The 27,070-nt window shown below is 42.7% G+C and overlaps 2 protein-coding genes across 13 annotated transcripts; one reads left to right on the forward strand and one right to left on the reverse strand.

Annotated features, from left to right (window-relative positions):
• Nucleotides 1–133: 133 nt before the first annotated feature.
• On the reverse strand, nt 134–25,193 carry EIF2AK1 (eukaryotic translation initiation factor 2 alpha kinase 1). Of its 12 annotated transcripts, none has more exons than XM_081137464.1 (16): nt 24,982–25,193; nt 20,059–20,207; nt 17,837–17,901; nt 17,526–17,679; nt 16,402–16,439; nt 15,128–15,227; nt 14,556–14,636; nt 13,337–13,436; nt 12,726–12,786; nt 11,908–12,232; nt 10,634–10,745; nt 8,586–8,686; nt 2,907–3,018; nt 2,622–2,704; nt 1,518–1,751; nt 134–426 (listed from the first exon to the last, which is right to left on the reverse strand). In XM_081137464.1, the coding sequence occupies exons 1-16, from the start codon at nt 25,097–25,099 to the stop codon at nt 295–297; spliced, it is 1,965 nt and encodes a 654-aa protein (XP_080993590.1). In that variant the 5' UTR covers nt 25,100–25,193; the 3' UTR covers nt 134–294. The 12 variants fall into 12 exon arrangements, with proteins under 12 accessions (XP_080993590.1, XP_080993594.1, XP_080993593.1 ...); XM_081137468.1 differs by having other exon boundaries at nt 12,726–12,783; nt 20,049–20,207; nt 24,982–25,191; XM_081137467.1 differs by having other exon boundaries at nt 20,049–20,207; nt 24,982–25,191.
• ANKRD61 (ankyrin repeat domain 61) lies at nt 3,811–8,053 on the forward strand. Its single transcript, XM_081137474.1, has 3 exons — nt 3,811–4,205; nt 5,271–5,404; nt 6,950–8,053. Exons 1-3 carry the CDS (start codon nt 3,990–3,992, stop codon nt 7,893–7,895), a joined length of 1,296 nt encoding a protein of 431 aa, XP_080993600.1. The 5' UTR covers nt 3,811–3,989; the 3' UTR covers nt 7,896–8,053.
• Nucleotides 25,194–27,070: the final 1,877 nt, after the last annotated feature.

The raw sequence follows: 27,070 nt of genomic DNA on the forward strand, positions 1-27,070 counted from the left end.
TAGGCAAATACTGAGCGATCCAGGAATAGGAGCTCGGGGCAGAAAAGGGGGAAGAGCACAACAGGTGTCATTTGGAGCAGTCAAGTTCTAAATGCTAGGTCGGGAAAGTTCTCCTAAGGAAAAAGCAGTTGGGGGCACTTCTGCAGCCTCACTTTAATAAACCATGTACAAGCTTACTGACTACAACTAAGTATTTCACCATCTATACTCTGGTAAAGAGTGAAACTATACATTCCAGTTGACTTTAGCTTAAAGAGTTGAAGTCCACTTTCGTATTTCTGGAGCCTAATTAAGCTAAACGGGAACACCCCCGTCTTTCGTGTCCTCCTTGACCCCTCTGTCCTGAGAGAGGCGGCTTAGCTGCCTCTTTAGTTCTTCAATTTCTTTTTCCTGCTCTAGTATCTTCATCTGCAGAGTGAGATTAACCTGAAACAGAAAATTTTAAACCCCATTAAAATGGCTTCTTCCTTTGAAATAAACACAGGCATGCCTCACAGTCCAAAAATGCATGGATCCCAGTTATCAGTTTAGTGAAATAAGGCCAGTAACCCAGCAACATAGTTTAAGTGTCAGTTACCACAATTTAGTCCACAAAACACTACATAACCCACACACGTCCTGATCCGGACCAGTCACGTCACTTCACTTGAAGTCTGTTGGTTAGTGCATCTGTCAGTTCACACACAGGCATGTGTGTAGCTGTGCTTGCCTCCTTATCTCCCAGTGATAGACCCAAGTGACATTTTAAAAAATGGACAAGTGAAAGAGGGAGACAGTTTGAGAACCACCACACTCATGCAAGCTGCTTGGACTCAGGTCTGGGGTGGAACCTGAGATCCTGTGTTTCTAATAAGCCCCAGATTTTGCTGATGCTGCTGGTCTAAGGACCACACTTTGAGTAGCAAAAGTCTATAGGATCTGTGAACATGCCTTTGAATAAGGCTTTTAACTCTCAGCAAGTTTCTCAAGGAATAGAACGGATGAGTCATGTTGCCAGTACTTGCAGACTAGAGACTGGCTGGCACTCTTAACAGGTCAGAAAGGAGGAAGGGAATGGCTGCCCGGGGCAAAACTGCGCCACAGGATGGAACAGCAGAATCGCATGTGAACGCTGAAGATCTCAGGTTGACTCAGGCGGTCTCTGCCACCCCCGCTCACTCCCCAAGAATTACTGCTGTCTTTGACCCTCTGCTGTGTCCCTTTTTACTAGTAGGCACATTATAATCATTTATGAAAGATTACATACCAGACTTGGAAAGGAAAACTGAAACGTTTTGGCTTAGTGAGATAAGGCTGGAAGCTGGAGCCCATAATTACATTTAGAGCAGCAGCTGGCAGTGGTCACCTTGGGAACTTGGACTGTACAAACTGTGTGCTACTGGGAACCCTGAGAATGGGTTCAAATATTTTGTTTCCATAAATCTTACTGTGAGCTCTACAGTTCATGAAATAGGACTCACAATTTAAACAAATTCTAAGCTTCCTATTTTCCCCAGCATTAAAAAACCTGTACATACCCTTCCGGAATTTTGGAAAAGCTCGCTCTGCAGCAGCTGCACGGCAGACGGCCTCTGGGATGCGTTCCTCCTGGTTAGCTGCTGGATGCACTTGGCTTGGACGGGACACCTCTGACTGAGGGACTCGGGTATCTGACCAGTTCTCAAACCAGTTAGGACCCGCGCTCGCTCCATTTCTGTTCCAAAAGGCTGGAAGAGCTCCAACAGGATCACACCCAAGCTGTACATGTCGGACTGCAAGAGGGGGGAGGGTCATTTAGTGATGACAAGGTGAGCATCACAGTCCCACATCAGCGCACTGTCCTCCTGATACGAGAGCATTCCTAAAACGGACAATTCGTAGTCTCTACTACGAAGGAACACAGCGGCGGGCTGGTCTCTCACAAAGCTCATCCCTTAATACCAAAAGGGCTCACAGCAGAGGGACTGACAGCCACATGAGGGCAGAATGATGCACCACCACAGCAGTCTGCACTACACACCTGACTCCACTGCTCCTTTAAAACCCAGGCCTGGCACAGTAGAGACAGAGATGTGAGCTCCCTGAAAATGGTTTTTAGGAAGATCCTGACGAGACAGGACTTTAGGAGCAGCCATAGTTCTTTTCTGGCAGCTCTTTCCCAGTCACTAAAAAGTTGAATAACTCATCAAGAGGAAGTAAATGAATGCACTAGGCTTCCACATGGAGAAAAGCATTTTCTTACCGTTCCTTCCAGGAATGACATGGATGAAAGGGACTCCAGTGACACGCTGCCCTGAGCGTTATTTAGCATTTATTTAAGCTCGAAAACTGAAGAATGAGAGGTTGAAAAGAGGCCTCTTGAGTTCCCATTTCCTGGGGGAAAGGTGACATTCTAAAGGGAAAGCTCATTTCAAAAACTATTCGTTATGCCCACAGGTTTGGAAATAGTAGATGAGCCTAAAATGAATGCAGTCAGGTCCAGCTGCAAAGTGAGGCTTCCTGTGTTGGCCGTTGGACAATGTAGATAGAACTGTTACCTCCAAAATCAACTCGAACCGGAACTTCCACTGCACTTACTGTCCTTTTTGTTACTTATAACTACAGAATAAGCCCAGTAAAGATACGAAGCAGGAGATGCTTACCTTGGCATCATACTCAGATCCTTCCAACTGCTCGGGAGACGCGTACAGACAGGTCCCCACTCTGGAGGTATGTGTCGGTGTCCCTGTAATTGAAAAGCTGCACATTACACACTGCAGCGTCAACACAGGAAGGAATGTTGGCTGGGGGGGGGGGCGCTATAGCTCCCAAGGGAACGATGGCACGCTCTGTCTGTATCTCACTTTGCTATTAAATTTTCATAATTCTCTTTAAATAGTGACATCTTATTTTTTTAATGGGAAAAAAAAAAACAGCCCAAAACTTACTCTTTCCATTACTGCTGGTCCAGTCTGGATTCTGTATGATGTCTGCGCAGGCCAGACCAAAGTCTCCTATTTTCACTTGCTGATCAGGACCATGAAGAAAAATATTTCTGGGCTATAAACAAACAGAACAAGTCAACTCCTTGGTGTTCTAGAAAGAAATAGTAAAATGTCTAGATGTTAAAGTGTTTTAAACTCAGAAGCAAGTAGCCCCTGAAAAATTAAAAATCAGGGCAGTGGTTCTCAAACTCGGCCAAACATCAGAGTCACCAGGGAGCTTTAAAAAAACCACACTGTGCACGTCATCCCCAAACCAATTAAACTGAAGTTCCTGGGGGTGGTCCCCAGGTTATTCCTCCAAGTTTGAGAACCACTAATGTGTAGTGTGCTTGCACACAAGTGCTCCTCAACCCAAGCCAGACACCAGAATCACCCAAGAAGCTTTTAAAGATGACTGTCCTCCAACAAGTCAAAGACTGTGATTTTTTTAATGAAAAAACTTAATTTTTTTTTAAAGCTCCCGGAGAATTCTGTTAGTGGGTTGGGAAAAACTAGATCACACCATAAAGGTACCCACTTAGCTCTATTTAAGCAATCACCACAGACCCGAAAGGTCTTCCAGTGGAACCGCTTCTATGCCAGTGAAACACTGCACCTGTATGGGGGAGGCGGAATTCCACCAAAATCTAAACATTTAGGTTAAAAGCTGGGTTTTCATATTTTAAATATAGTGATATTAACTTTTGATTTCAATGTATAAATTTCTTTTAGCTTTGTTTGTTTTTTTATCTATAACTGAATGAAAAGGGAAAATAGAATCTTACGTGTAAGATGATAATTTGGATATGCTTTTGTGATCAAGGAGAAAGTCCTAACACCTGCTTATATTTGACACCATGTGATATAGGAACAGAGTTTGAGAAAGTTTGGCTCTAATACAAAACTGATGGTGGTCATGGAAACGGTTCCCAACAATTCTAGAACAGTTCTAGAACTGACCTAAAGGAATCATAGAGACACGGAAACTGACCAATTCCGAAACGAGTTTCCCCTGACCTCTTAGGTCCTCACTCATAAGTGTTTCTCATGGGAAACATAGTCAAGAGAGGCAGCAAGGAGCTGGTCACTGATGGGGCCAAGTCACTGGAAGAGAGCTCATGTGACACGCTCCATGCCAAACTCTATGAAGCCATAATGACAGAAGACTGCACTGCAATCCAGGCCCTCCTACGAAGCCACCCCGTCAATCAGCCCCTGACGGTTCTGGCCAACTCCACCAGCTGTGGATTACTTCTGACCCAGGTACCCTCTTTTAAGACTCGTGATGCTTTAGGACCACCACTGAGTACTTGTGAACTCATTAAACCTCCTGGCTGTCCCCACCATGCCCAAGGAGGGACATTATATCCCAGGCACACTCCACGTCCAGAGCAGCATGACACCTCCCTTCCAGTTATCATACTGATGTGGGAAAGACTAGAGCTCATTTGGTTGGAGGAACATTAATGTCTCCCTCACACATACCAGTGGCCATTATGTATGTGTGATGGGATTATTTTCTTCCGTTTTCACAAACACTTTTTCATTTTCTGTATTTTTATACAATGATTATTGCCTTTATAACGAATATTCTTTTGAAAAGTGGCCCTCTCCTATCTACCCCGCCCTCTTATCTTGCAGCCACACTGTAAAGCCACTACTTACACATGTTTTTAAGAACCAGAATAAACAACTCTGCTAATCAAAGAATATTTGCTGCTTATCTCTGAAACCCTACTAGTATAGGTTTTACTATTGATACTATGACTTTGGCAAAACCTTAAAAAACACAAAACCTACTTGTCAATCACCCTGCAGGTTAAGTTAAGGACTAAGTAGCTTAACAGCAATAGCCACTAATTTTACACTACGAGCTCCTCACAAGAAACAACTTTCAAAGCTTTGAGTTCTTCTGCTGCCTTGGTAAATTTGCCTTTCTTTAACACACAGATTTTATAATATAAAATTCACTGGCTTTGGGTCATTTATTTTTTTAAATATGTATCTGTTGACTTCAGAGAGAGGAAAGGAGAGGGAGACAGAAACATCAATGATGAGTCATTATCAGCTGCCTCCTGCACGCCCCCTACTGGGGATCAAGCCCGAAACCTGGGCATGTGCGCTGACTGGGAATCGATCCTCAACCTCCTAGATCCTAGGTCGATGCTCAACTGCTGAGCCACGCCCGGCGGGAGGCTTTGTCGTTTAAAACAGGCCAAAGAGAAGGGAAATGTCAATGCACATACCAGAAAAGTACTGAACTGAGATGCATAAACCAGGTTTCCTTTGGAATGGCAAGCTAACACCATGTTATTTCTAACTACATAGGATACTTGTAATGCGCTTGGGTTTTTCCCCCTGAAGCAGACGCAGTCCATCATCCCCATTCACCTGGCCGCCGAGCACCGCAAGGCACACAGCTTGCACTGTCTGTTAGAGCATGGTGCTGACCCGGAAGTAAGGTAAGTAACTCAACAGGGGCCTTTTCTAAATGAGGATACTGTGATTGAGATGTTAGTTTTCCCAGTCCTGTCTGGACTCATCCACTCACCAGGGGTTGTGGACTAGAAATTATCATGTTTTGAATGACCCAATTTCTTCACTGATTAGAGGAGATGCTCTGGAAAAGTGGGGGAAATACAAGAACACAAAATCAGTCAGCCCACTTAGAGCATCCCAAGCACTGTGCTCAAAACAGGTAATGCGGAAGATCTGTTAAGTCCTGCTCACAGCCCTCACCTCAGGGGGTTTAAAACCCGCTAGATATGAAAAACAATATTACCATGCAATGGGTTTTCTTTATTACCCTCCACTAGAAGGTATGCTTCCTAAAAGAAAAGTGTCTCTTGCTCACCAATGTATATTCACCACCTAAACCGATGCCTGACACTTAGGAAGTGCCCAGTAAATAGCATCTGAATGAATGGGAGAATTACATGGTAGAAAAATAATACAACTGCTTCCCCCACAACATTAAAAGGTAAACCCTAAATCCACTATGCTCCAGAAGAGCCCACCTTGCTCTCCCCTGCCCCAACTCACCCCGGAGCACCCCACCTCAGCCTGGCAGGTCTATCGAAGTCTTTTGAGGACTGGACAGACCATCACAAACTCACCCATGCTCCTCAGGGACTCCTCGTACACCCTTTCCTACTCTTTCCATCCCTGGCCAGGCTTTCTAGAACTCAGCACACTTGCACCTTTACCTAGCTGTTTAAACATGGGCCGTGTCTTCCATACTAGGCTGTAAGGCCAAAAGGTAGGGACTGCCTGCTGTGTCACCACAGCCCTCGCCCCAGCCTCACACTGAACAAATACATGTGAACTGAGAATCCTTTTCTAATTTCAGGGAGCAGTCAGATGTTCATAACAATCCTTCCCCTTTTCTCTGCCAAAACAAAGGCATTTTGGAGGCAATCCTGAGACTTCAGAAAAAAAGTAGATGAGGGTGAAGTTGTGAAACACGCATCCACCTGGATGGAAATAGGGAATGAAGACGGATGGGCCTCACTAAGCACAGAGTGGCTGTGGGTCTCCAGATTCCATCCCATCACCTAATCCACCTACTCATGCAGGGGAAGCATCAGGCTCAGGGACAGATGCAGAGCCAGAGTCCCCAGAGCCTGGCCCTCTGCAGCCCACCTCTATGGTAACACCAGATCGCACTCAAGTCCACAGAATTCTACTGAATGGGTGCTAACTCAACTCAGCCCTGTGAGGAGCTGAAGTACAAAAAAGACTAAGACACAGCCTTGAAGAGGCCACAGCCCTCACAAGCTGCTAGAGGAAGCTGCGCCTCTCCATACAAACCACTCTGTCATGTCCCCCCACCCCCGCAAAACACTGACATCCTGAGACGTTAAACAGCAATGCAGATTTTCAAACACTCTTGAACTAATTAAGGGGGGATTACTTTAAATAAATGTCACCTTCTTTAGCATTAATTCCCTGCACAAAGTCATTCCCACTGTGAATTCAGTGTAACTAGAGCTCACTATCTATTCCAGGGACACAAGAGGCCTCACCACACTCCACCTGATGCTGCTGCACTGGCCGATCACCTCTACCGTGCAGACAAAGCCAGGAAACAGAATCCAAAGGCTCCTGGCAGACATTCAGAATAATGCCGTGACGTGCCTCCGCATCCTGTGTGAGCATGGAGCTCAGGTGAACGCTCGGGTGAACAACAGCCACAAGCATTCCGCCCTCCACCTGGCCATAAGGTACGGGACCTACCCGGTCCTCTCCATTTTAGCCCAAAACGGTGCCCAGGTCAATGCTATAAATGAATCCAGCATGACACCCCTTCACATGGCTGCAGACATACTGAACAAGGAGATGATGGAAACGCTCATTGCCTGTGGAGCAAACGTCAACTACGCTGTCCCTTTCACGGGGAATACGGCCCTGAAGCTGGCAGTGTGCGCCGCCTCCAGCAAGGCAGGCCGAGTGCTGGCAGTGGGGCTGAGCTGCATCCGTCTGCTGCTGATTCATGGAGCCGAAGTCAATACCCAAGACCACAAGGGCCAAACAGCTATCCACGAGGCATGTTTCGCAGGCAGAGAGACAGTAATTGATCTCCTGCTTGAATTTGAAGCCAACATTAACATCTTAACAAGAAATGGGGAATCTCCCATACACATGTACCTCCAGCGCAGTTCCAATATAAGAGACACGGCACTTCTTGCGAAGTTGCTTTACCGCTCTTACCCTTTGAGACTGACCAACAACCAAGGAAATCTACCTGCAGGACTCACGCTATCAGAATTCCACCTCTTAAGGGAATCCCTAATAAAGTTATCTCAAAAACCCTTATCCCTAGAGGATATCTGTAAAAGAAACATCAGAAATATTTATGGTGAGAGGTACAAACAGCACGTGAAGCAGCTTCTCCCGGAGAAAGTATGGAGTTCTGTGTACGGGTATTACGACCTGGCTTGCCTCCTGAAATAAGACCTCACAGTGTCACAGTGCCAGGGTTCCAGTAACTCCAATCACGTTTTCTGGCTAGACACTTACCCAGAAAATACTTAACCCATTGCCTCATCCATCCCAATCATACAAACGACTGGTTGTTAAACTTCTTCAAAAAATAAAATGATTTGCATATTACCTTTTTAGTTCCTAAGTATTCTTTTAAATGCATTTTCCATTAATTAATTTTTGCCCAAAAGGTAAGCAAGTTAATATAAAACTCTCAGCCGAAGAAGTAAATGTATTTTCTCTCTTTCTTGATAGTGTTTTGTGGATAAAAATTGGAATAGTCATTACAGATTTTGAAAACAGCAGAACGAAATTTCCTATGTTAAATTTCCTTTAAGACAGATAATTACAGAAACAGATTGAACTAATACATGAATATTTCTGTCAGCATTAAATACAATTAGCATCATCAATTACAGCAGTACTCAGAGCACACTTACTACCTGAAAAACAGTGAGAATATTCAAATGCCCAAGATTTACTGCTTTTAAGTTCAATCTAAAGCTTTCATGTTCTAGACCTATAAAACGATGAATTACATGAAAGTAATGGCACCCTTCTAAATAAATGAACCAGGATACCTAATCCCTTTAATTCAATGACCCAACACCAAGTCATCCCCGATAAGGAGCTTTCAATAATTTCATCTTCTTCACTTACCTTCAGGTCCCTGTGCACAATCCCCATGTTATGTATGTAAAATACACCTTCCACCAATTCTTGAAAAATTTTTGTTGCAACACTGGTCATAACATATGGACCTGAAGTTAAAAAAAAGTTTTATTATTCTCTAATTTTTTTTTACTCATTAACATCTAAATGTTAAATGTTGGCTATAGTTCTAAATACATTAACATCGGACATCTACACAAGATTCAGATTTTCAACAGCACTCCAAAAATGGTTCAAACCTAGGAATTACCAGGGAGGGCTCCTCAGCTAGTAAAGACACCATCGCAAACTAGCACCCAGCGTTGATGAAGTGTCAGCAGAAAGAGACCTCTCATTTCACTCAGTGCCCCCGTGGTAATTACTCAGTAAACAATTCCCAGGCACCAGGTGGCTAGATTAAATCATGTTTAAGTCTCCTTCAACCCCCGACATCCTAGAGTTTAATGCTAATAAATCTGATATCCGGGCCCACCGTGGACTGAAGATCCTATTACAAATAGTGGAGTGAGAAAAAGGGTGAGTTACATTAGCCCAAGGGGTGAGCTTCATCCCGGAAGATCTGCAAAGCCCATTTTCCAAAAATGACAAGTGAAGTATACTGGGAAAAAGAAAATCAATGCATTCTTCTGTTAATATGATGACAGAGTACGTGAATTCGTGGGTGGAGAGGTTTGTAAGAATCAAACAAATGAAAACTGATAAAGAAAACCCCCTGCCGTTTTCCAGCCACGTAAGTTTAGTAACAGTGAGAGCTTCCTGGCTCCTCTGCACTCAGTGATGTTAGCCATCACCGACTGCTGACCTTCCAGCACAGTAACACTGCATGCCCCCTTCTCCACCTGCATGAGCCCACTTTGTCATCAACAGCTCACACCTGTTCCGTACTCTCCTGTACACTACCTAGCATACAAGTTAGGGACCTGTGTGTGTGTGTGCACGCACACGCGTGTGTGTAAAAGCTCTGGTTCCACTAAAGGTACCTCTACCACGACTCCCCCTCACACCGAAGTGATCAACCTCCTGTCTGGGTAGAAAAGCAAGGAGGGCTTTCCAATATGATACATCAGTCACAATGAATGCACCAATTTTGATACAAGTCCACAGTTTATTCAGATCTCCATAGTTTTTACCTGTGTCCTGTTTCTGTTTCAGGGTTCTAACTAGATACCACACTACATCTAGTTGTCATGTCTCCTGAGACTCCTCTGGTCTGTGACAGTTTCTCAGACTTTTCCTGTTTATGATAAGCTTGGCAGTTCTGAGAAGTACTGGTCAGGTATTTTGTAGAATGTCCCTCAACTAGAACTTGTTTGATGTTTTTCTCATGATTAGCTGGGGCTATGGGTTTTGGGGAGAAAGACCAGAGATACAGTGTCCTCTCATTGCATCTTATCAAGGGCACATACTATCAACGTGAATTCTCACTGCTGACCCTGGCCTTGATCACTGAGGTGGTGGTCACTGTAAAGTTCTTTTTTACTGACATCTTTTTAAAAGTTTCCCAAGTGATTCCAATGTGCAGTTCAGGTAGAAAACTACTGTTATAATATTTTAAAAATATTAACCTGACAGTATTTCTAGAAGACATACAACTGCAGGGGAGGGAGGGGGACCTGGAATTTGAGGGAGACAAACTTCTTACTACATGCCTTCCTGTAAGGGTTTCTTTAAAGGTTTATTTTTGTAAGAGTATCACATTTTCAGGTTAAAAAAATCAAATAAGCATTTAAGTTTTTTCCTTAATTTTAAAAGATCTTTTCCACCCAAAATCATTTACCTAAATTCTAGCACATTACTGCTTAAATATCAACAAACTGTGTATGTATCACAGAGAAAATTAACTTCCAATTATTTTTGAAAAATGTTGAAATAAGCATAATTACTTCTTTGGTTTAAAACAGTGATTTTTTTTTTCCATCTAAAGCACCTGGAGGTGGAAGATGGCAGATCCTCCTGTCTTTTCTCATGATTAGCTAGGGCTATGGGTTTTGGGGAGAAAGACCAGTCCCGCACCTGTAGAGCCCCAGGGTACTTACAGGCAGACTCGTCCACACACTCCCTAACCCGCCGGTTCCTCTCCACGATCCAGTCCCACAGAGAGAGCTCGCACAGCTGCATCTGGATGTGCAGCATCAGGTGGTACTGAACCTGGGGGGGGGGGGGCGACACAACGCAGGTCCCATCTCTGCACCCCTTCCTCGCATTACTCATTTAGCCATCCAATACCCACTTGTCTGCTCTAGCCAAGCACTGGTATAAGTGATGAGGACCGAGGTGACAGACACAGGCCTGCTCAAGATGCCCAAAGTCTAGCGAAGGAGATGGAGAAGAAAACTGTCATAATCCAAGTGGGCAGGGGTAGGCCTGCTGGAGTTAGGCAGGTGTCAAAAGACAGGAGCTCCTGAATGTGACTCTGAGGCACTGAAACTGTTTGGTCTGCTCGCTACATAAACAATTTTTAAAGCTAAGATCAAGCATCAGAGAACTGCTGTATGCTCGTCTGCTACTCTGTGTATACCCCAAAGTATGCACACACTGTGGCTGGCTTCACCTTGTACACAACTAATAACTTGTCCAAGGAAAAGGTAAGCAAAAATGAAGCTCACTGCAGCCTATTGATTTAGGCATCAGGAAAACTTTCTAAACTTATACAGAGAAATAAAGCTGTTCTGATGAAAAGTCCCTCGAACCCAACTCTTTTGTATTCAGGTAAATCCGTTCAAAGTTTCATGTTTCATAAAAAACCACACACACACAGCCACGTATTCCTGGACAACAAGAGTTAATTCTGCATGTGTATACACAGTTTTGTAATCCAATATGACCAATTATGTGCAGACCCTGTTAATCTTCAAGTATTTTTAACACTAATATTTGATACTGACAAGAGTGTGTGAGAGTCTCACCAATACATCAGTGTAATCCTCAACAAGAGTCTCCTAAAAACTGACCTGATCCTACTTGGACTCTCTCTTATGCCATTTTCCAAATGTAGAAAATCTTTTTGCATAAATATATATTTATAGCACAATGCTAACATACAACAGAAATAGAGCATACACAACGCTTCCCACTCTGGGGTAAATATATGAGACTATCTAGAGGAGGAATGACCCAGAAAAGGATGAGTTAACTAAGGGAAGGCGAGAAGACCAAATACAGAAGAACCTGGAGAGAAGAGACTGAGCACAGGGAACAAGGGCTAGAGCCGAGAGGGAGGAGCGCCAGGTGTGAAGTCAGCCGAGGAAGAGGGGAGGCCATATCTAATCGCAGTCCTTATACAATTATTGTGGGTAAACATGAAATCTACCTCGGTCTGTCCTGCCAAGTTTAAATTTTCTTCAGAAGATTCCTCAGTGGATGTGAAATTCCCCTCTAAGTCTGAATGAAGCCTAAGTGGCAGCTGATTCTCAACTGATCTGGAAGACAACTCAGCCAAGCCATTTTCCTGGAGCTCAATGGATGATTCAAATTCACTGTCATCTCTTCTGACGAGGCTGGGGGTGTAGTTCACCAATCTGTTATTCTGACGTTCAGTGCCAGATCCTACTGAGGACTTTTCTTTTTCTGAGGTGAGCTCGGCGAAGATAATGGATGAGCTATTGCTCTCATCATTTTCAACATCGTACTGACGCCTGGAGGGAAGAAGAGCCAATAAAGACAATCATCAATGTGCAAGATCGAGCACGACTCAGCTGCTCCTTCAGGTCTACGTGAGTTTCACTGGTAAACCTCTGAAAAAAATGGCATCACATCTACCTAGCAGCCACATTTATTTAAAATACCGACAAGAAATATCTAAGGGGAGGAAATCATTTCACATTTCGTAATGAAAATAAGCAAAAAAAAAGTCTAAAATAGCCCAGCCGGCGTGGCTCAGCGGCTGAGCATCGACCTAGGATCCAGGAGATCACAATTCAGTTCTGGGTCAGGGCACATGCCTGGGCTGTGCGCTCGAATCCCAGCAGGGGACCTGCAGGAGGCAGCCGATCAATGACTCTCTCTCATAATTGATGTTTTCATCTCTCTCCCCCTCTCCCTTCCTCTCTCTGTATTTAGAAAAAAGTCTAAAACACTCCTGAACACCTAATAGCAAAAGACAAAAGCAATCCAATGCAGGTGACATACCTGTCATCCTCCTGGGTAGAGATCACTTTCAGAGATGGCAACTGAATACAAATTCTATCTGCTGAACAAGAACAAAAATAAATGTCCACAGCCCAATTTTCTAATTCACAGTCAAAGGCAGAGCTAAAATATACAAATAATGCCAAATGAAACCACCTGTCTAAAAATGTCATGACTTTCTGGCGAAGTGCAATACGAGCTTATCAAACTACTGGCACATTTTAGCAACTATAAAAACAGCTGTTCCACTCCACAAGGGGCTGGCAAACTCTCTGTGCAGGACCTGATAATGAATAGGTCAGGTTTTTCAGGCCCTGAGGCTCTGCTGCAGCTGCTCAACTCCGCTGTTTTACTACAAAAGCAGCCACAGGCAATATATACGAATGAGCCTGTGTTCTAATAAACTATATTTATTGACATTGAAATGAGGGATTTCATATAATTTTCACAAAATATTCTTCTTTTGATGCCTTTTAATATTTTTAAAAATGCAAAAAACAAAACAAAAACATTCTCAGCTTATGGGATGCACGAAAACAGGGGTAGGCCAGACTTGGTGTATGGGCTGAGCTTTGCCAACCTTCAACTCTGTCTCATCTGAAACTGCGTACCTTGCATTTGGGTCACATGAACGTGCTCAATCCAGGCAGTGTGATAGCCCACAATGTTAGGATGCTGAAGACCCGCCAGCACCTTCACTTCCCGTAGTACCTAAAGGAGACGCATACTTAGATGGAGCTTTTACCAGCCATTTGTTAGGTGCTCATGGTATCAAATACACCACCTGTACCAGAGCAAACAGTAAAACCCTCTGTACAAGCAATCTAAACTATGTTAAAATAACAGAAATATCTTTGTGAAAGACCAATGCAATTGTTACAGCAACTGAACATATATATATAGCACTTTATACTTTGCGTAGCTCACTTACAATCACTGTCCTATAAGGAAGTCCAGCCCATCCGGGCGTGGCTCAGCAGTTGAGCATTGACCTAGGATTCAGGAGATCGGGGTTCGATTCCCAGTCGGGGCACATGCCCAGGTTGCGGGCTGCAGCCAATCAATTACTCTCTCATCATTGATGTTTCTAGTTTCTACCTCTCTCTCTCCCTCTCCCTTCCTCTCTCTGAAATCAATAAAGATACTTAAAAAAAAAAAAAAAAAAGAGGTCCAGTCCCCAAGGTAAAGTCATGCTGTCACCACTATTTCAAGGGCAGAAGACAGAAGTGGCTTAGAGGACTAGGTCATTTGCCCAAGACCACACAGCATGTCAGGGAGAAGACTGGGACCTGGACTGAGCTCATATTTTTTCATAACAAGCTGTATTATACCTAAATAATTTAATTTAAAAAATTAATTTCCCCAGCAATGACCCTGTAATGTGGCTAATTTGAAATGCCTATAAAAAATTAAGTCAAATAGCCTGGCCAGGCATGGCTCAGCCACTGAGCACAGACCTAGGATCCAGGAGACTGAGGTTCAATTCCTGGTCAGGGCACATGCCCGGGTTGTGGGCTCGATCTCCAGTTGGGGGCATGCAGGAGGCAGCCAATCAATGACTCTCATCATTGATGTTTCTCTCTCTCTCCCTCTCCTTTCCTCTCTCTGAAATCAATAAAGATATATTAAATTTTAAAAAATTAAGTCAAATAAAATTTAGTTTTGATGTTTATGTTACTGTAACCCATTCTTAGTAAACTGGCAATCCATACCACCTAGTATTTGTCAAATACAAAACACACGCGCGCACACACTCACACATACATACAACTCTTTCAAAAAAACTTAAATACTCCATTATTCAAAATAAAAACATTTTGAAAATCTTACCTTCATGCAATCTGTCTTAGTTGCACCCTTAATCAGGATTTTCTTAATCGCATAATACTGGCCATCTAATTTATTCCTGACCTAAAAAGGAGAAAAAGTATATTGTGCCATTAAATTTCAACCAGATAAAAAGTTATTTTAACCCGAACTTACATAATCCAAACTAAGCAGAGATAAAATTAAGCTAAAGACAGGCGTCCTCTTTACTATGGCCAGGGAAGTCAGCAGACTAGAAACTTTCCAACCGCACTGACGGACCAACTCCTAGAGGCTCCAGGCAATGTTGGCAAAGGGCTCTGTAAAGCCCAAAATGCAGCAGAACAATTCTTGTCAGTAATCATTTCAAATAACTATAGAACAAAAACCCAAAGTTCCCAGAATCCACTTAAACCACCAACGTGGTTAGGAAAAAATGAAAACCTGCCCACTTCCCAGGAAATGACAAATCTTAATGAAAAGTAAATGTACATGATTTCAAGGAATTTTCCTTTGTGTACTTTAAATAATGAAAACAACTTCTCAAAATACATTTATTTAGAGCAATAGGTCAAAAAGGATATGTGGAAAACCACCTTGTATACTCTTCCATATCCACCCTTTCCTAAGATGGTAAGCTCTTCAAACTCATTTAAGTAACGTGAAGTCTGTGCTTCAAAGGCGACTTCCCTTGATCTGAAAGTTAAAACAAACCATCAGCCAATATTAAAGCAGGAGAGCATCAGAATGTCTGAGGGCAGTTCCTGTTCCTATACTGCTACTAGCCTACTAACTGTTCATCACTGAACTTACACGGTGATTTGCAAAGGATGAGCCGAAATGAAATTTTTCATTCTCTATGAAGAAAAACATTTGCTAAGCAAATTGACAGTGATAAAGATAGCAAGGGGATCATTAATCTAATTTTAAGTATTTTACCAGTAATTAGTATTCAATGACTAATAGGCAGAAGTTGATTAGCGGCTCTCAATAATGAAGTCACTTAAATTTCTTAATGATTCAGGCAAGTTACAGATTTTATTTTATTTTATTTTTTTGTCTTTACTGATTTCAGAGAGCCTGAGGGGGAGAGAGAGATAAAAACATCAATGATGAGAGAGTCATTGATTGGCTGCCTCCTGTACGTCCCCAACTGGGGATCGAGCCTGAAACCCCGACACGTGCCCCGACCAGGAATCGAACCGGGATCTCCTGGTTCATAGGTTGATGCTCAACCACTGAACCACACCAGCCAGGCAAGTTACAGATTTTAAACTAACATTTCTGAAATATAAACAAATGCAATGGTTTTCCCAACAGAGCCTGGATATGAGCACAGTGAATTAACAGCGGGGCTTATGGAATCCACAGTGAAGGAGGAGAGCAGGGTATCAAAATGGAAGAAAATTTTTTTGAAAAGCAAAAAACAAAAAAATTTTTTCTTTATTATTTAAAGGAGGGAAGTGAGAAGTAAAACAAATCTTGGAGCAGTAATTAATTGCTGAGAACAGCCCGAGCTGGTTTTGCTCGGTGGTTAGAGTGTCGGCCCTTGGGCTGAAGGGTCTGGGGTTCGATTCTGGCCAAGGGCATGTACCTCGAGTGCAGGCTCAGCCCAGAGGGGCATGTTCGGGAAGCAACCAAAGTGTGTGTGACTCTCTTCCGCCACTCTCTCTGAAAAGCAATGGAAAAAATATCCTCAGGTGAGGATTAAAAAATAAAATTGCTGAGAACAAAGTTTTTAGTTTTCATAAATACTATACTAACTAGTATCTTTTAACTCAAAACTAATTTCTGATTAATTCAGGATTAATTCTTAATCCTGACTTGATAGTTTAATATTTACATAATCACAAAAGTATTTAATACAGACCTGATCTTCTGGATATGAGAATTATCCTCACAAGGATCCTAAAATCAAAAAATTATTTTTAAAAGAATTTTGACGATTTCATGGAATAAGAAATCAAAATTCAATGCCTTATTAATAGTCCCAAGTGCTTACATAATATTAAAAAAAAAAAAACAACACCTTAATGGCTTTTTCAACATTACCTAAAAGTTTACAATTGAAAATATTTCTCTCTTAACCAGAAGATCACTACTTAAAAAGCTACATTCTTGCTATCCACTGACAAAACTGAGAATGTACTAAGGAGTGCCATAAACAAATAATGCTGATTTTACCTTCAAAAAGATGCAGAAACTGACCACTTCTCACATCTCCACTACCACCCATTCCAAGCCACACCATCTCTTCTCACCTGCTTCTGCCCTTGGCCTCCCTCAGTCTATTCTCAACACAATAGTTAGTTGATCCCATTAAAACGGAAGTCAGATGATGTCACTCTGCTCAAAATCCTGCAATGCTGCCTGTTTTACTGAGTGAAAACCAAAGATACTGCCATGGTCTCAAGATCCGACTCCATTGTCCTGACTCCATCGTCCTTCTCGCTGCCCTCTTGCCCCCCACCACGCTCCCCTTTCCCTCCAGACACATGGCTGCCTGTCAGCTCCCCACACCCCTTGCACACTGCTTGCTGGGGAATTGCTGTGCCTCAACTGGAGTGCTTTTCCTCTAGGTATCTGCACAGCTCCTCCTCTGAGCCTCAGCTCCTGACTTAAATAAGTCTCAGTGAGGCTCTCCCTGGCCACCTATTTTCTTCTAAGTCCTTCCCTGCTTTACGTTTCTCCTTAACACCACCATCCACCCCCATTTATTTTTACAGTTTTATTTTTCCGTTGTTTATTGCCCTCTCTTCACAACGGAAGCTCCCTGAGGACAGGGATTCTCTATTTTGCTTAAAGCTTGAACCCCAGCACGTACCAGAGAGTCTAACACACAGTAGTCACTCACAAATAATGTTAAATAAACAAATTAAAGTTAACATTTTTATAAACCTGTATTATAACCAGGATCTCATAATGCTTTAAAATACAGTCCTCTGGACATCAAACCATTTTTGTCGCATACCAAGCACATAGCTTAGTGCTTACCTGACGCACTCTCTCCTTGGCTGACCTCATTAAATGAGTGATGGCTCTGTTGTGATGCAGCCTCAATGAGCTAAACTCATCGCTGCAGCTGAAAGACGACAGCAGCCCCATTTTGATGAAGGTCTGACAAAGCACTAGGAAAGAACACGGCAAGCTATTGGAAAGGATCGATAAAACAGCAATTTAAAGAGTACACAGCATAAAGAACACAACCTCTACGAGAAAAAGATTACGTCTATACATGCATTATAACTTGGGGCAAAGTAAAGGAACACCTGGCACACTCACTGGTCAGGAGCATCTACACTGACCTCTCTAACACTGAGCAGTCATTGGGTGACCATTCCTGGTGGGTCAGGAAAGTAATAAGCTCCATCTTTAAAAAAGGCAAGAAAAACATAATTACAGTAGTCTTCTATATTTAAACATATTACATTTTGCAGACAGGCACTGAAATAAGAATAAAGGCAGGAATGGAAATAAATGATCAGAATGAATAACAAAAGTGAATATTAATTATTGTCCTCTATAATGGAATATCTTTAACCAGCATAGAAAAGGCACATATGCAATGTGTATACAGACCAAATACTAGGGGGAAAGTCAAGTCTGAGGTCACAATACCAGGCTCCTCAGAAGAAGTTTCTACAGACGTGCTTGGCTTTACTCATTCAAGTAATAAGATCCATAGAGGATATCTTTCTGCACAGAAAACTTTGCATGCAGATTATCAACTAACTGAGTCACATCAAAAACATTTCAATAGACTCTATTTAAAAGTACAGACATTTAAAAAGGAATTCAAAAACATCTTAAAATCAGCAAGATTTTCAAATTTGCTTAAATTAGGAGCAAGATTACTACACGAAAATCATTATAATCTGCTTTTCTACGGTGACCCCAATATAGTAATTTCCAGCTATCAATGCTTCGTAACCTAAAGGACACCCACCTCCCTACCACATATTATACACCGTGCAAATAGTCACCATGTTTCATGTGTCATGAGTTCATCAAAATGATAGTCTACCTTAAGCAAATCATTACATTCTAAGATCACAAAAAGGCACTAAAAATTTGAGGATTTCTAATACCAAACAAGACTTGAAAAGACTTTTTTGGTAGAAAAGGTCCTTAGAATCTGTGGTTGGAGCTATTAACGAGGCCACACTGGTCTCAGTCAACGAGCTGAACCACAAACAGCACACTCAATAATTCTGCTCATTTTTGTGCTTAAGTTTCTCATACAAGTAATTATGGCAGGAATAAAAATAAACATTTTCAACAGCTGTGGTATAAAAAATATATTTCGTCTCTATCTCTGGTTCCTGGCACACAGTTCCCAAAATTCTTATAATCCTAAGTGCTCAGGGTGAATGGAGCAGCTTTTCTCCTAATATCTGGTCTTTGACCCAGTTCCAGACTCAAAAGCTCCTGAGACCCTTGGAATCTCCAGAGAGATGAGGATCTTTTTGTATGCTAATGAGGTGGCCAGGTCCCCAGGAGAGCTTCAAGATAGGGACTGGTCACCAGAAAGACCAAGCCATGGTTAGAAGCTTAGAACTTTCAGCTCCAGCCCCAATTCCCTGGAGAAGGAGGCTGGAGATTGAGTTCATAATAGGTCATGCCAACAGATGCAGCCTCCATTAAGTACCTAAAATACAGGGTTGAGAGCTCCTGGGTAAACACATCCACATGCCAGGAGGATGGTGTGCCCAAACTCCAAGGGGAAGGGACCCTCCTAGACGTCACCCTGTGTGCCTCTTCATCTGTCCATCTGTATCTGTTCTCGTATCCTTTATTATACAATAAACCTGAGTACTGTCAGCCATTATAACAAATTATTAAAACTGAGGGAAGGTGGGATAGTGATCATCCCAACTTATAATATCCAAGTTGGACACAAGTGTGAGTAACCTAAGGGCCCTGGAGACCCACTACTTGCAACTGGCATCTGAAATAAGGTCAGTCTTGTAGGACTGAGCCCTTAACTGTGGGATCCGACACCAAATCCACATAGACTGTGTCAGTATTGAATTATAGGACACCCAGCTAGTGTCAGAGAACAGGTCGGTGCAGGAAAATAAACCCACATATTTGGTGTTAAAAGTATTTAGTGTGTAGAGGAAAAGTTTCTTATTCAACAACACAAAATACTGCTGCTCCAATGCTCCGGTCAAGAACTGGTACAGAATGAATATATGTGATTTTCATTTACCTCCTCACAGTCTAAACCATAAGAAAGCTTCACACATTATATGAACTACCATGCTATAGATACAAAAGAACGATCTTTTATTTATTAAAATAGGCACAATTTTATGATTATTAATCTTTTGGGGCCCCTAGTAATTATATTTATAAGAAATTACCCAAAGCAAAATATAAAGTGAATTTAAGAAATATAAACTACTAATACTTATTACAAATTTTTATATACCCGCTGCTTCTCAGACCCACAGCATCAAATACCACAGTACTTTTACAAGTTTTGTTTAGCAAGATGAATTTACTCTTACTAACATTTAAACACCTGTCTGGAATGAAGTGGGTTCGGTTCATGCACATGGCTCAAGTGTTCCAGCAGAGAAACCAGCAACAGTTGGTTGGCAACTGCAAAAGGGAAGGTTGGCTGCTGCTGTGGTCCTTTTAACACCTGGAGTTCTGCTGGAACATCAGACTCTAAAAATTAAAAAGGAAAAAGTTGTAATAAATGGTAAACATATCTCAGAATGACAAAACAGCCCATTATAATTAAGGAAACAAACTATTTACACTTAAGGAAATTTAAAAAACAACAACACAGTAGTTAAGCTGAATGGGGTTAATCAAGGCAGACTTTCTGCAATTGAGTTTGGAGCTGAATTCTGGAAGGTGGAAGACTAGCAAAAAGATGCCACTGGGGGAAGGGAGAGTTTTGACAGTAATGATGTCTGCAAAGGTGGAAAGAAAGGAATAAATGAATGGTCAAGCAAATAAGCAGGAATGCCTCCTGCTTGGATGGCTTCCTTCTGGCACAAGGACAGCGGCGGCCTGGGCATAAGACAGAAGTCTGGAAGAGGGGCAGGGGCAAGGGCAAGGGCAAGGGCAAGGGCAAGGGCAAGGGCAAGGGCAAGGGCAAGGGCAAGGGCAAGGGCAAGGGCAAGGGCAAGGGCGGGTGAAAACTCTACTCTGAGCACATGCACCATCTCATTTAATTCCCGTAGGGCAGTAAGAGGTGTTACCATTCCCACCCTACGACCTCATGGCGAGGGCAAGGAACCTGGAGGCAGGCAGAGTGGACCGACTGCCAAGACCCTCCTCCTTCCACTACACAAGACCAGACAGACAGACGAGTCTGCACCCAACTGAAGGTCGTAAGTTCTCACTGACTGTTTATTTAATACATATTGAACAGGCCAAAAACACAATGAAGAAAAAAACGCTTGAGAAAACTGTCCTCAACAGTAGTAGGTAGCCTGGAAGGAGACATGCAACAGTCAACACAAAGTTAGGATGAGCTGGTGTAGGAGGTTAAGTGACAGAAACATGGGGGAAAGAATACATCACAGAGACATCAAGAAAGAAATGGACTGGCCAGGATTTAAAACACCAGGAATGGGAGGAAGGAGGTGTTAATGAGAGTGGAAACTGGTAAGAGAGCTTGTTAGAGCAAACACGAGACACTTCAAATTCTCAGTAGCTGTTGGCTCACTCAATGGGAAATGCCCTGCAGAAACAGGGACCATATCCTACACCTGCTAAAATCGCCCCCATTTCAGATATTCCATTCCACTCTCCTCATGAATTACAAGAGTCCTGGAGAAGCCAAAGTTTTCAAATCCAGATTTCATTCACCAATTTCCTCTTATCTATATACAGGTGGCCAAAATAGACCTGCATGTATGCAAGTGTGCTATTCATTTTAAATGAATACTTGTCTGAGTACAGGAAAGAAAAAAAAAAAAGCATCTTAAAGTTAAAATATAAATCACAGAGCTTGGCCAGGTAGCTCAGTTGGTTAGAGCGTTGTCCTGATACTACAAGGTTGTGGGTTCGATCTCCGGTCAGGGCATGTACAAGAATCAACCAATGAATGTATAAATTGATGTTTCTCTTTGTTTCTCAATAAATAAATAAATAAATAAATAAAATTTTAAAAATAAAATATAAATCACAAATTCGGATAGATTACATATATCTGTACCACACATGACAAGAAAAAGGAAAGGTAATAAAATTTTAGAGCTCTTACAAGTTACTAAAAATGAAGCACAATTAAAATCCAAATAGCTTCAACATAACTAGTAACTAATGATAAACATATGACAATAACTATGGTACAGACTTTGTCATCATATTGGAAACTATTCAAAGTCTGGAATACCTGGTATTGTTATGGGCACAAAAAGCTGACATTTCAAACCCAAGGGGGTAAAAGTGTTTGCAACCTTTGGCAATACATCCTAAAATTTAAATGTGCAAAACTCTGACCCAGCACTTCTACATTCGGAAATATACACCAAGGAAATAACTTCACAGCGCAGAACAGATATGTATGTACAAGATGTTCAGCATAACACTGTTTAGAATATGCACAATTGTTAGGTATGTTATATACATATAACAGAAAACTATGCAGCTGTTAGAAACAATGGTTTCTAGAAAGACAATCGTAAATAATCCATTATCAAGTCAAAGAAGCAGGCTATGAAACAGTGATACGGATGAATTTGAGGCAAGACAGACAGTTTCATACAAACCAACACAATCTTTCTGGTCATCATTTTAGCAAAATGAATCAAAACCATTTAAAAAAATAACGTATTTCTTTGATCCCCAAAATCCTATTCCATAGGTCTATTCAAAAGAAATAACCAGATATTAACAAAGATTTATGTATATAGATGTCAAACACATTATTTCTAACGGTAAAGAAAAAGACAAACCTATTTTTTAACTACAGAGCAAAGACTTAATAAATAATAGTACAGAATGTGACAGTCCTAAAATATTTTAAAGGCTAATTTGTCACAGAAGAATGCTAATATAATGTCACAGTTAAAAAGAACATCACAATTTTAATCCATTCACGATATCTTTCTTTGACAAATAGTTATAAATGCAAAATTCACCTAAGTTGTCTCTAGCTACGCCAAGATATAAACATGATGAGATCATGGTTTTTAAATTTTCTTCGTTTTAAATTTCTCCTTGAGACATTTCTATATTTTCAACATATTCTGTAATGTGAATTTTTAAAAAAACGTATACTGAATTGTCAACAGTGGTGAGATTACAGTTAGAAGGATTTTCTGCTTCTTTATACTCTCATGTGCTCTTTAATGTTCTATAATGAGAAAATTTTACTTTTCTATAAGAAAAAAAAAAAGAATGGCTGGTCCATGGAGTCATATGAACCTAGTACATCAGGAAAATGACCAGTGAACAAACACTCACGCAAGGAGAGTAAAACTGAAAGGAAATAACGGCTGACGCTGAAAACTTCCCATCTCACAGTTCTGGTCAGGAGCCCAAGAGGAGAGTGGCTAAAGGAGATGGGGTCAAGCCCTCTGATAAAAGAATAAGAAATAAGATCTAGGTCTCAGGAGAATTAGAGGTCTAGGTTTCTGCCACGTAGGAGGGGAGGAGACAAACACGAACAGGATCACCTAATGCAACCTCCTCAGGGAAGTCTGACCCATAATTAAGTGAAAGAGGAACCTGAAGGATTAATTTGAGGTAAAATTCTGGAAAACTCGTGTCAGGTGAAAGGAGAAAAATGAATGAGTCTGACAATGGGCTTACTGTTGGCCCTCCTTTTAATACAGGAGGGGAAAAACCAATGGCAGTCACTTTGATCAGAGGCTGATGCTGGATCTAGAATTCCCACATAATAAACTCCTGCACAGTGCAGTTTTAGAATGACACCTAGGTCTTGCATTTTCTGAGTCTACCATGCACTGGCGGAGTGACCTCACATCAGACAGAAGACCTCCAAGAAGCCATTTAACTATCCTGTTTTACGTCTACTACAAACGAAACCACGTTTTACACAGACCTTACTTTTCACCTAAAAAGACAAATTATGCCTGGACCTTCTGGGCCTCTTTGGAAGAAAAGGCAATATGTAAACACAACAGTATTACTAATAACCTAAGAGAAGGAAATTTTTAGACGCTAATCTAAGATCACGCCCTTCAAGAATAATCTTCAGTCTGCAGAAAACCTTATCACAACATTACAGAAAAGGCAAGGCTTGCCTATTTATAGCCTTTTTCTACGACGTCACCCTATGTATTACGGAGCTGCTCTAATATACCACCTTATAAACGGGAATAATCCATTTGTCCACTGCAAAATAGCTGTCTTACAACTGTCCTCTGCAAACGGCCACCACAGTCTGCTTTTGTTTCCCTTTGGAATCAGGAATTACAGGTGGTATTAAGGATGAAAAATCAAAGAACTTAAGGAACTGAAAGCTTTTCAACACGGCTGGCACCTTGGAATTTATTTTAACCTGTTAACAGCGGTCATGTGCTTCAACCGAATGTGTATCCTCTATAATCCTCCTATTCAAACGACCACACAGTTCGATGCATTCATTCTCGACAGCAAAACTTAACTTTTAAAGATGCCTGAGCCCTGGCCGGAAAACTCAGTGGGTTAAAGCGCACCCCCATAGGCCAAGGTTGAGGGTTCAATTCCTGGTCAGAGCACATATAAGAATCAACCAATGAATGCATAAATGGGTGGAACAACACACCGATGTTTCTCTCTCTCCCCCCCACCTAAAATCAAGCAATCAATAAAAATTTAAAAGTAAAATAAATTGCCAAAACAGCTGGTTGCAATTAGAGCCCACTGCACTTTCTTTTTTGCACTTTCATTAAACTACTGGGTACTGCGGGCTGGTTAGGGTCAATGTTCTAAGCACCTCTCGCCTTACGTTGTTGGAGAACTTGGCAGCCTTGCACCATATGGCCCAGTAACCAAAAGCCTCAAGAAAACTTGGGCATTTTTGTTTGTTTAACCGAAGAGGAGGCTTCCCACACTGCCTCGCTATGGGGAGTCCTCAGCTATCCTATCGGCGAAGCAAGACAAGAGAAGCCACAAACCGAAGGCAACTCCCCAAGTCTTCGGCGCGTAGGGTCTGCAAAGTCCCATCCTAGCAGCTGACGAAGCCCCGGCGCGCCGCCTGACGCGGCCACGGGGCCCGGGAGCCGGGGAGGCCTGAGGAAGCCCCGAGCCCGCGGCGGGCACCGAGCACGGAAACGGGAACAAACGGGCGAGCGGGTCGCGGGCGCTGCTTTCCGTAAATGTTTACATTCCCCGAGCGGCCACGCCTGCGGCCCGCCGCTCAGGCCCAGGTCCGGCAGAACTCGCCCGGGCCCCCGAGCGAACCTCGCCGCGCCGCGCCTGAGGAGGGGAGCGGTCGGGGCACGGGGAGCGCCCCCGCGGCGCTCCGGTCCCTCACCGTCATACTTGGGGTCCGGGCCCTCCGTCGGGAAGTCGATGGCAGGCGGCGCAGGAAGCGCACCCGCCTCGTCGCCCTCCGCCTCGCGCCCCGGGGCGTCGGGGCTGCCCCCCAGCATCGCGGGCCCAGCGCGGGCCGCGGCCCAGCACGCCCACCGGCCCAGCGCCCCTCGCTCAGCTCCCGCAGCGATCGCCAAAGAATCCGGAAGTAGCCCCTCGCGAGCGGAAGTCCCGCCCCGGACGCCTCTGCAGGGGGCGGGCGCTCCCGCGGGCCCCGCCCCTCCGGAGGACAGGACGGGCTGGCGTTGGCGTCCGGGTGGGCTGGTCCTGGGGCTGCCCGGCGGGTACCCACCACGCCGGTACCCGGCCTGCGCTCCCGGGCGCCCCTCCTCGGTGTCCTCGAGACCTGAGTCTCCTCAGATGAATCGGAGCGCTCCCATCTCAGGCCAAGACGCGGAACCTCTGTAGGAATCTGGTATCTGCAGAGATTCTAACCCAAGTGTTTACTTCTTGCAGACACAACCGTGACTCTGTCATTTGTTTCATCTGCAAGACTTGTGTCAACGAGAACGGGACCTCTTTTGGTCAACCATTAAACCACACAAAATGGGAAATGCTAAAAAAAAAGGGGGGGGAATGCCAACGAGATTCCAAAATAAATACATCCTAACAAAAATTATTTTGGTTTTGAAACTGAAATTTCACCTGAAATGACTTCAAACCTGAGACAGAGCCTTTTCCAAGAGGCTTTTCCACGGCCACACTGGGTTAATGCTTGAAGCCCTTAGCTTCAAATCTCCTCCCTCTTTGCCCTCTGGAGATGTGGCTGATGACTTGGTCGCCAACACAATGCTGTTGGAAATAGTTCTTAGATCACACATCAGGTAATACAGCTGGAATACAAACCTTTCGGATTTGGAGCCTCAAAATCTGACGTGCAAAAATGGTATTAAAGAATTTTATTTGCGCAGTTTTCATATAAAGACGTACTGGATGCATGTAGCCTGATAGAAGCAATGAAAGGTGTACTTCTCCAGATAATTCCCAAAGATCAGGGATATCCCTTTCCATACCTTGCTGATTGGAAGAGCACAGACTTTCTGGGGGGTGACTTATCTATATGTCTCCACAGCTTTAAAAATGCAAATACTTTTTTTAATATGTTTTTATTGATTTCAGAGAGAGGGAGAGGGAGATAGAAACATCAATGGTGAGAGAGTCACTGATCGGCTGCCTCCTGCACACCCCCCACTGGGGACGGAGCCCACAACCCGGGCATGTCCCCTGACTGGGAATCTAACCGTGACCTCCTAATTCATAGGTCGATGTTCAACTACTGAGCCACACCAGCCACACAAAATGCAAATACTTTTCACTCATCACTTCCATTTTCAGGAAGTTATTCTAAGGAACCGGGTAAGAATGAGCAAAAAGACTGAGCTAAAAAAGCTATTAATTACAATTCTAGTTGTAATACCAAAAACAAGAAGACAATATAATTGGCAAAATAAATGACGAACATCCATACAATGGCACGTTCTGCAACCATTAAAAATGTTGATATGCAATATGTAGTTCTCATCACTTTTCCACCACCAGAAGGGAGAAAAAAGCAAACTCACTCTGGTCTGAATATAAGTGAAGTCAACCTTTCTAGAAGACATGTGCAACTTACAGTAAAAACTTTTAATTAGGCATACTTTTTTTATCTACATATAGGAGTATATCCAAAGGAAACAATCAGTGGCAAAAAAAAAAAAAAGATAAATCTATAAGAATGAAGAATATTTATCAAAGTGTAGCTTATAATAGAAAAGCACTGAAATAAATCCAAATTCCAAATAAAAGAGCAGTTAGGGTACATCCTATGCAGCCATTACGAAAATTGATGGGAAGAAAAAAAGAAGCAGTTTCCTCTCTTAGCTTTCATGATATCATACAATTCTATTTTTTCTCTGCTTTACTCAGCATCCCTTTCTGGGTGCTCCTTCTCCAAATGTATAGCTCTGTAGGGCTCTTGCCATGTCGCTCTGAATTCTCTCGGGAGATAACCACATGCATTGCTATCACTTTACATACCAGCTATAAGC

This window comes from Miniopterus schreibersii (genome assembly GCF_964146895.1).
Source record: "Miniopterus schreibersii genome assembly, chromosome: 4".
Classification (NCBI taxonomy): Eukaryota; Metazoa; Chordata; class Mammalia; order Chiroptera; family Miniopteridae; genus Miniopterus; species Miniopterus schreibersii.

Bases quoted from the DNA above. Each gene is read 5' to 3' on its own strand.
- EIF2AK1 (XM_081137464.1), bottom strand. From the start codon at position 25,099: ATGCTGGGGGGCAGCCCCGACGCCCCGGGGCGCGAGGCGGAGGGCGAC. The intron at 17,680-17,836 runs GTCAGTGTAGAT...CCTTTCCAATAG, and splicing joins GACTGCTCAGTGTTAGAGAG to CTTGCCGTGTTCTTTCCTAG. The intron at 3,019-8,585 runs GTAAGTGAAGAA...GTTTGTTTATAG, and splicing joins TTGTGCACAGGGACCTGAAG to CCCAGAAATATTTTTCTTCA.
- ANKRD61 (XM_081137474.1), top strand. From the start codon at position 3,990: ATGGGAAACATAGTCAAGAGAGGCAGCAAGGAGCTGGTCACTGATGGG. The intron at 4,206-5,270 runs GTACCCTCTTTT...CTAACTACATAG, and splicing joins GTGGATTACTTCTGACCCAG to GATACTTGTAATGCGCTTGG. The intron at 5,405-6,949 runs GTAAGTAACTCA...TATCTATTCCAG, and splicing joins GGTGCTGACCCGGAAGTAAG to GGACACAAGAGGCCTCACCA.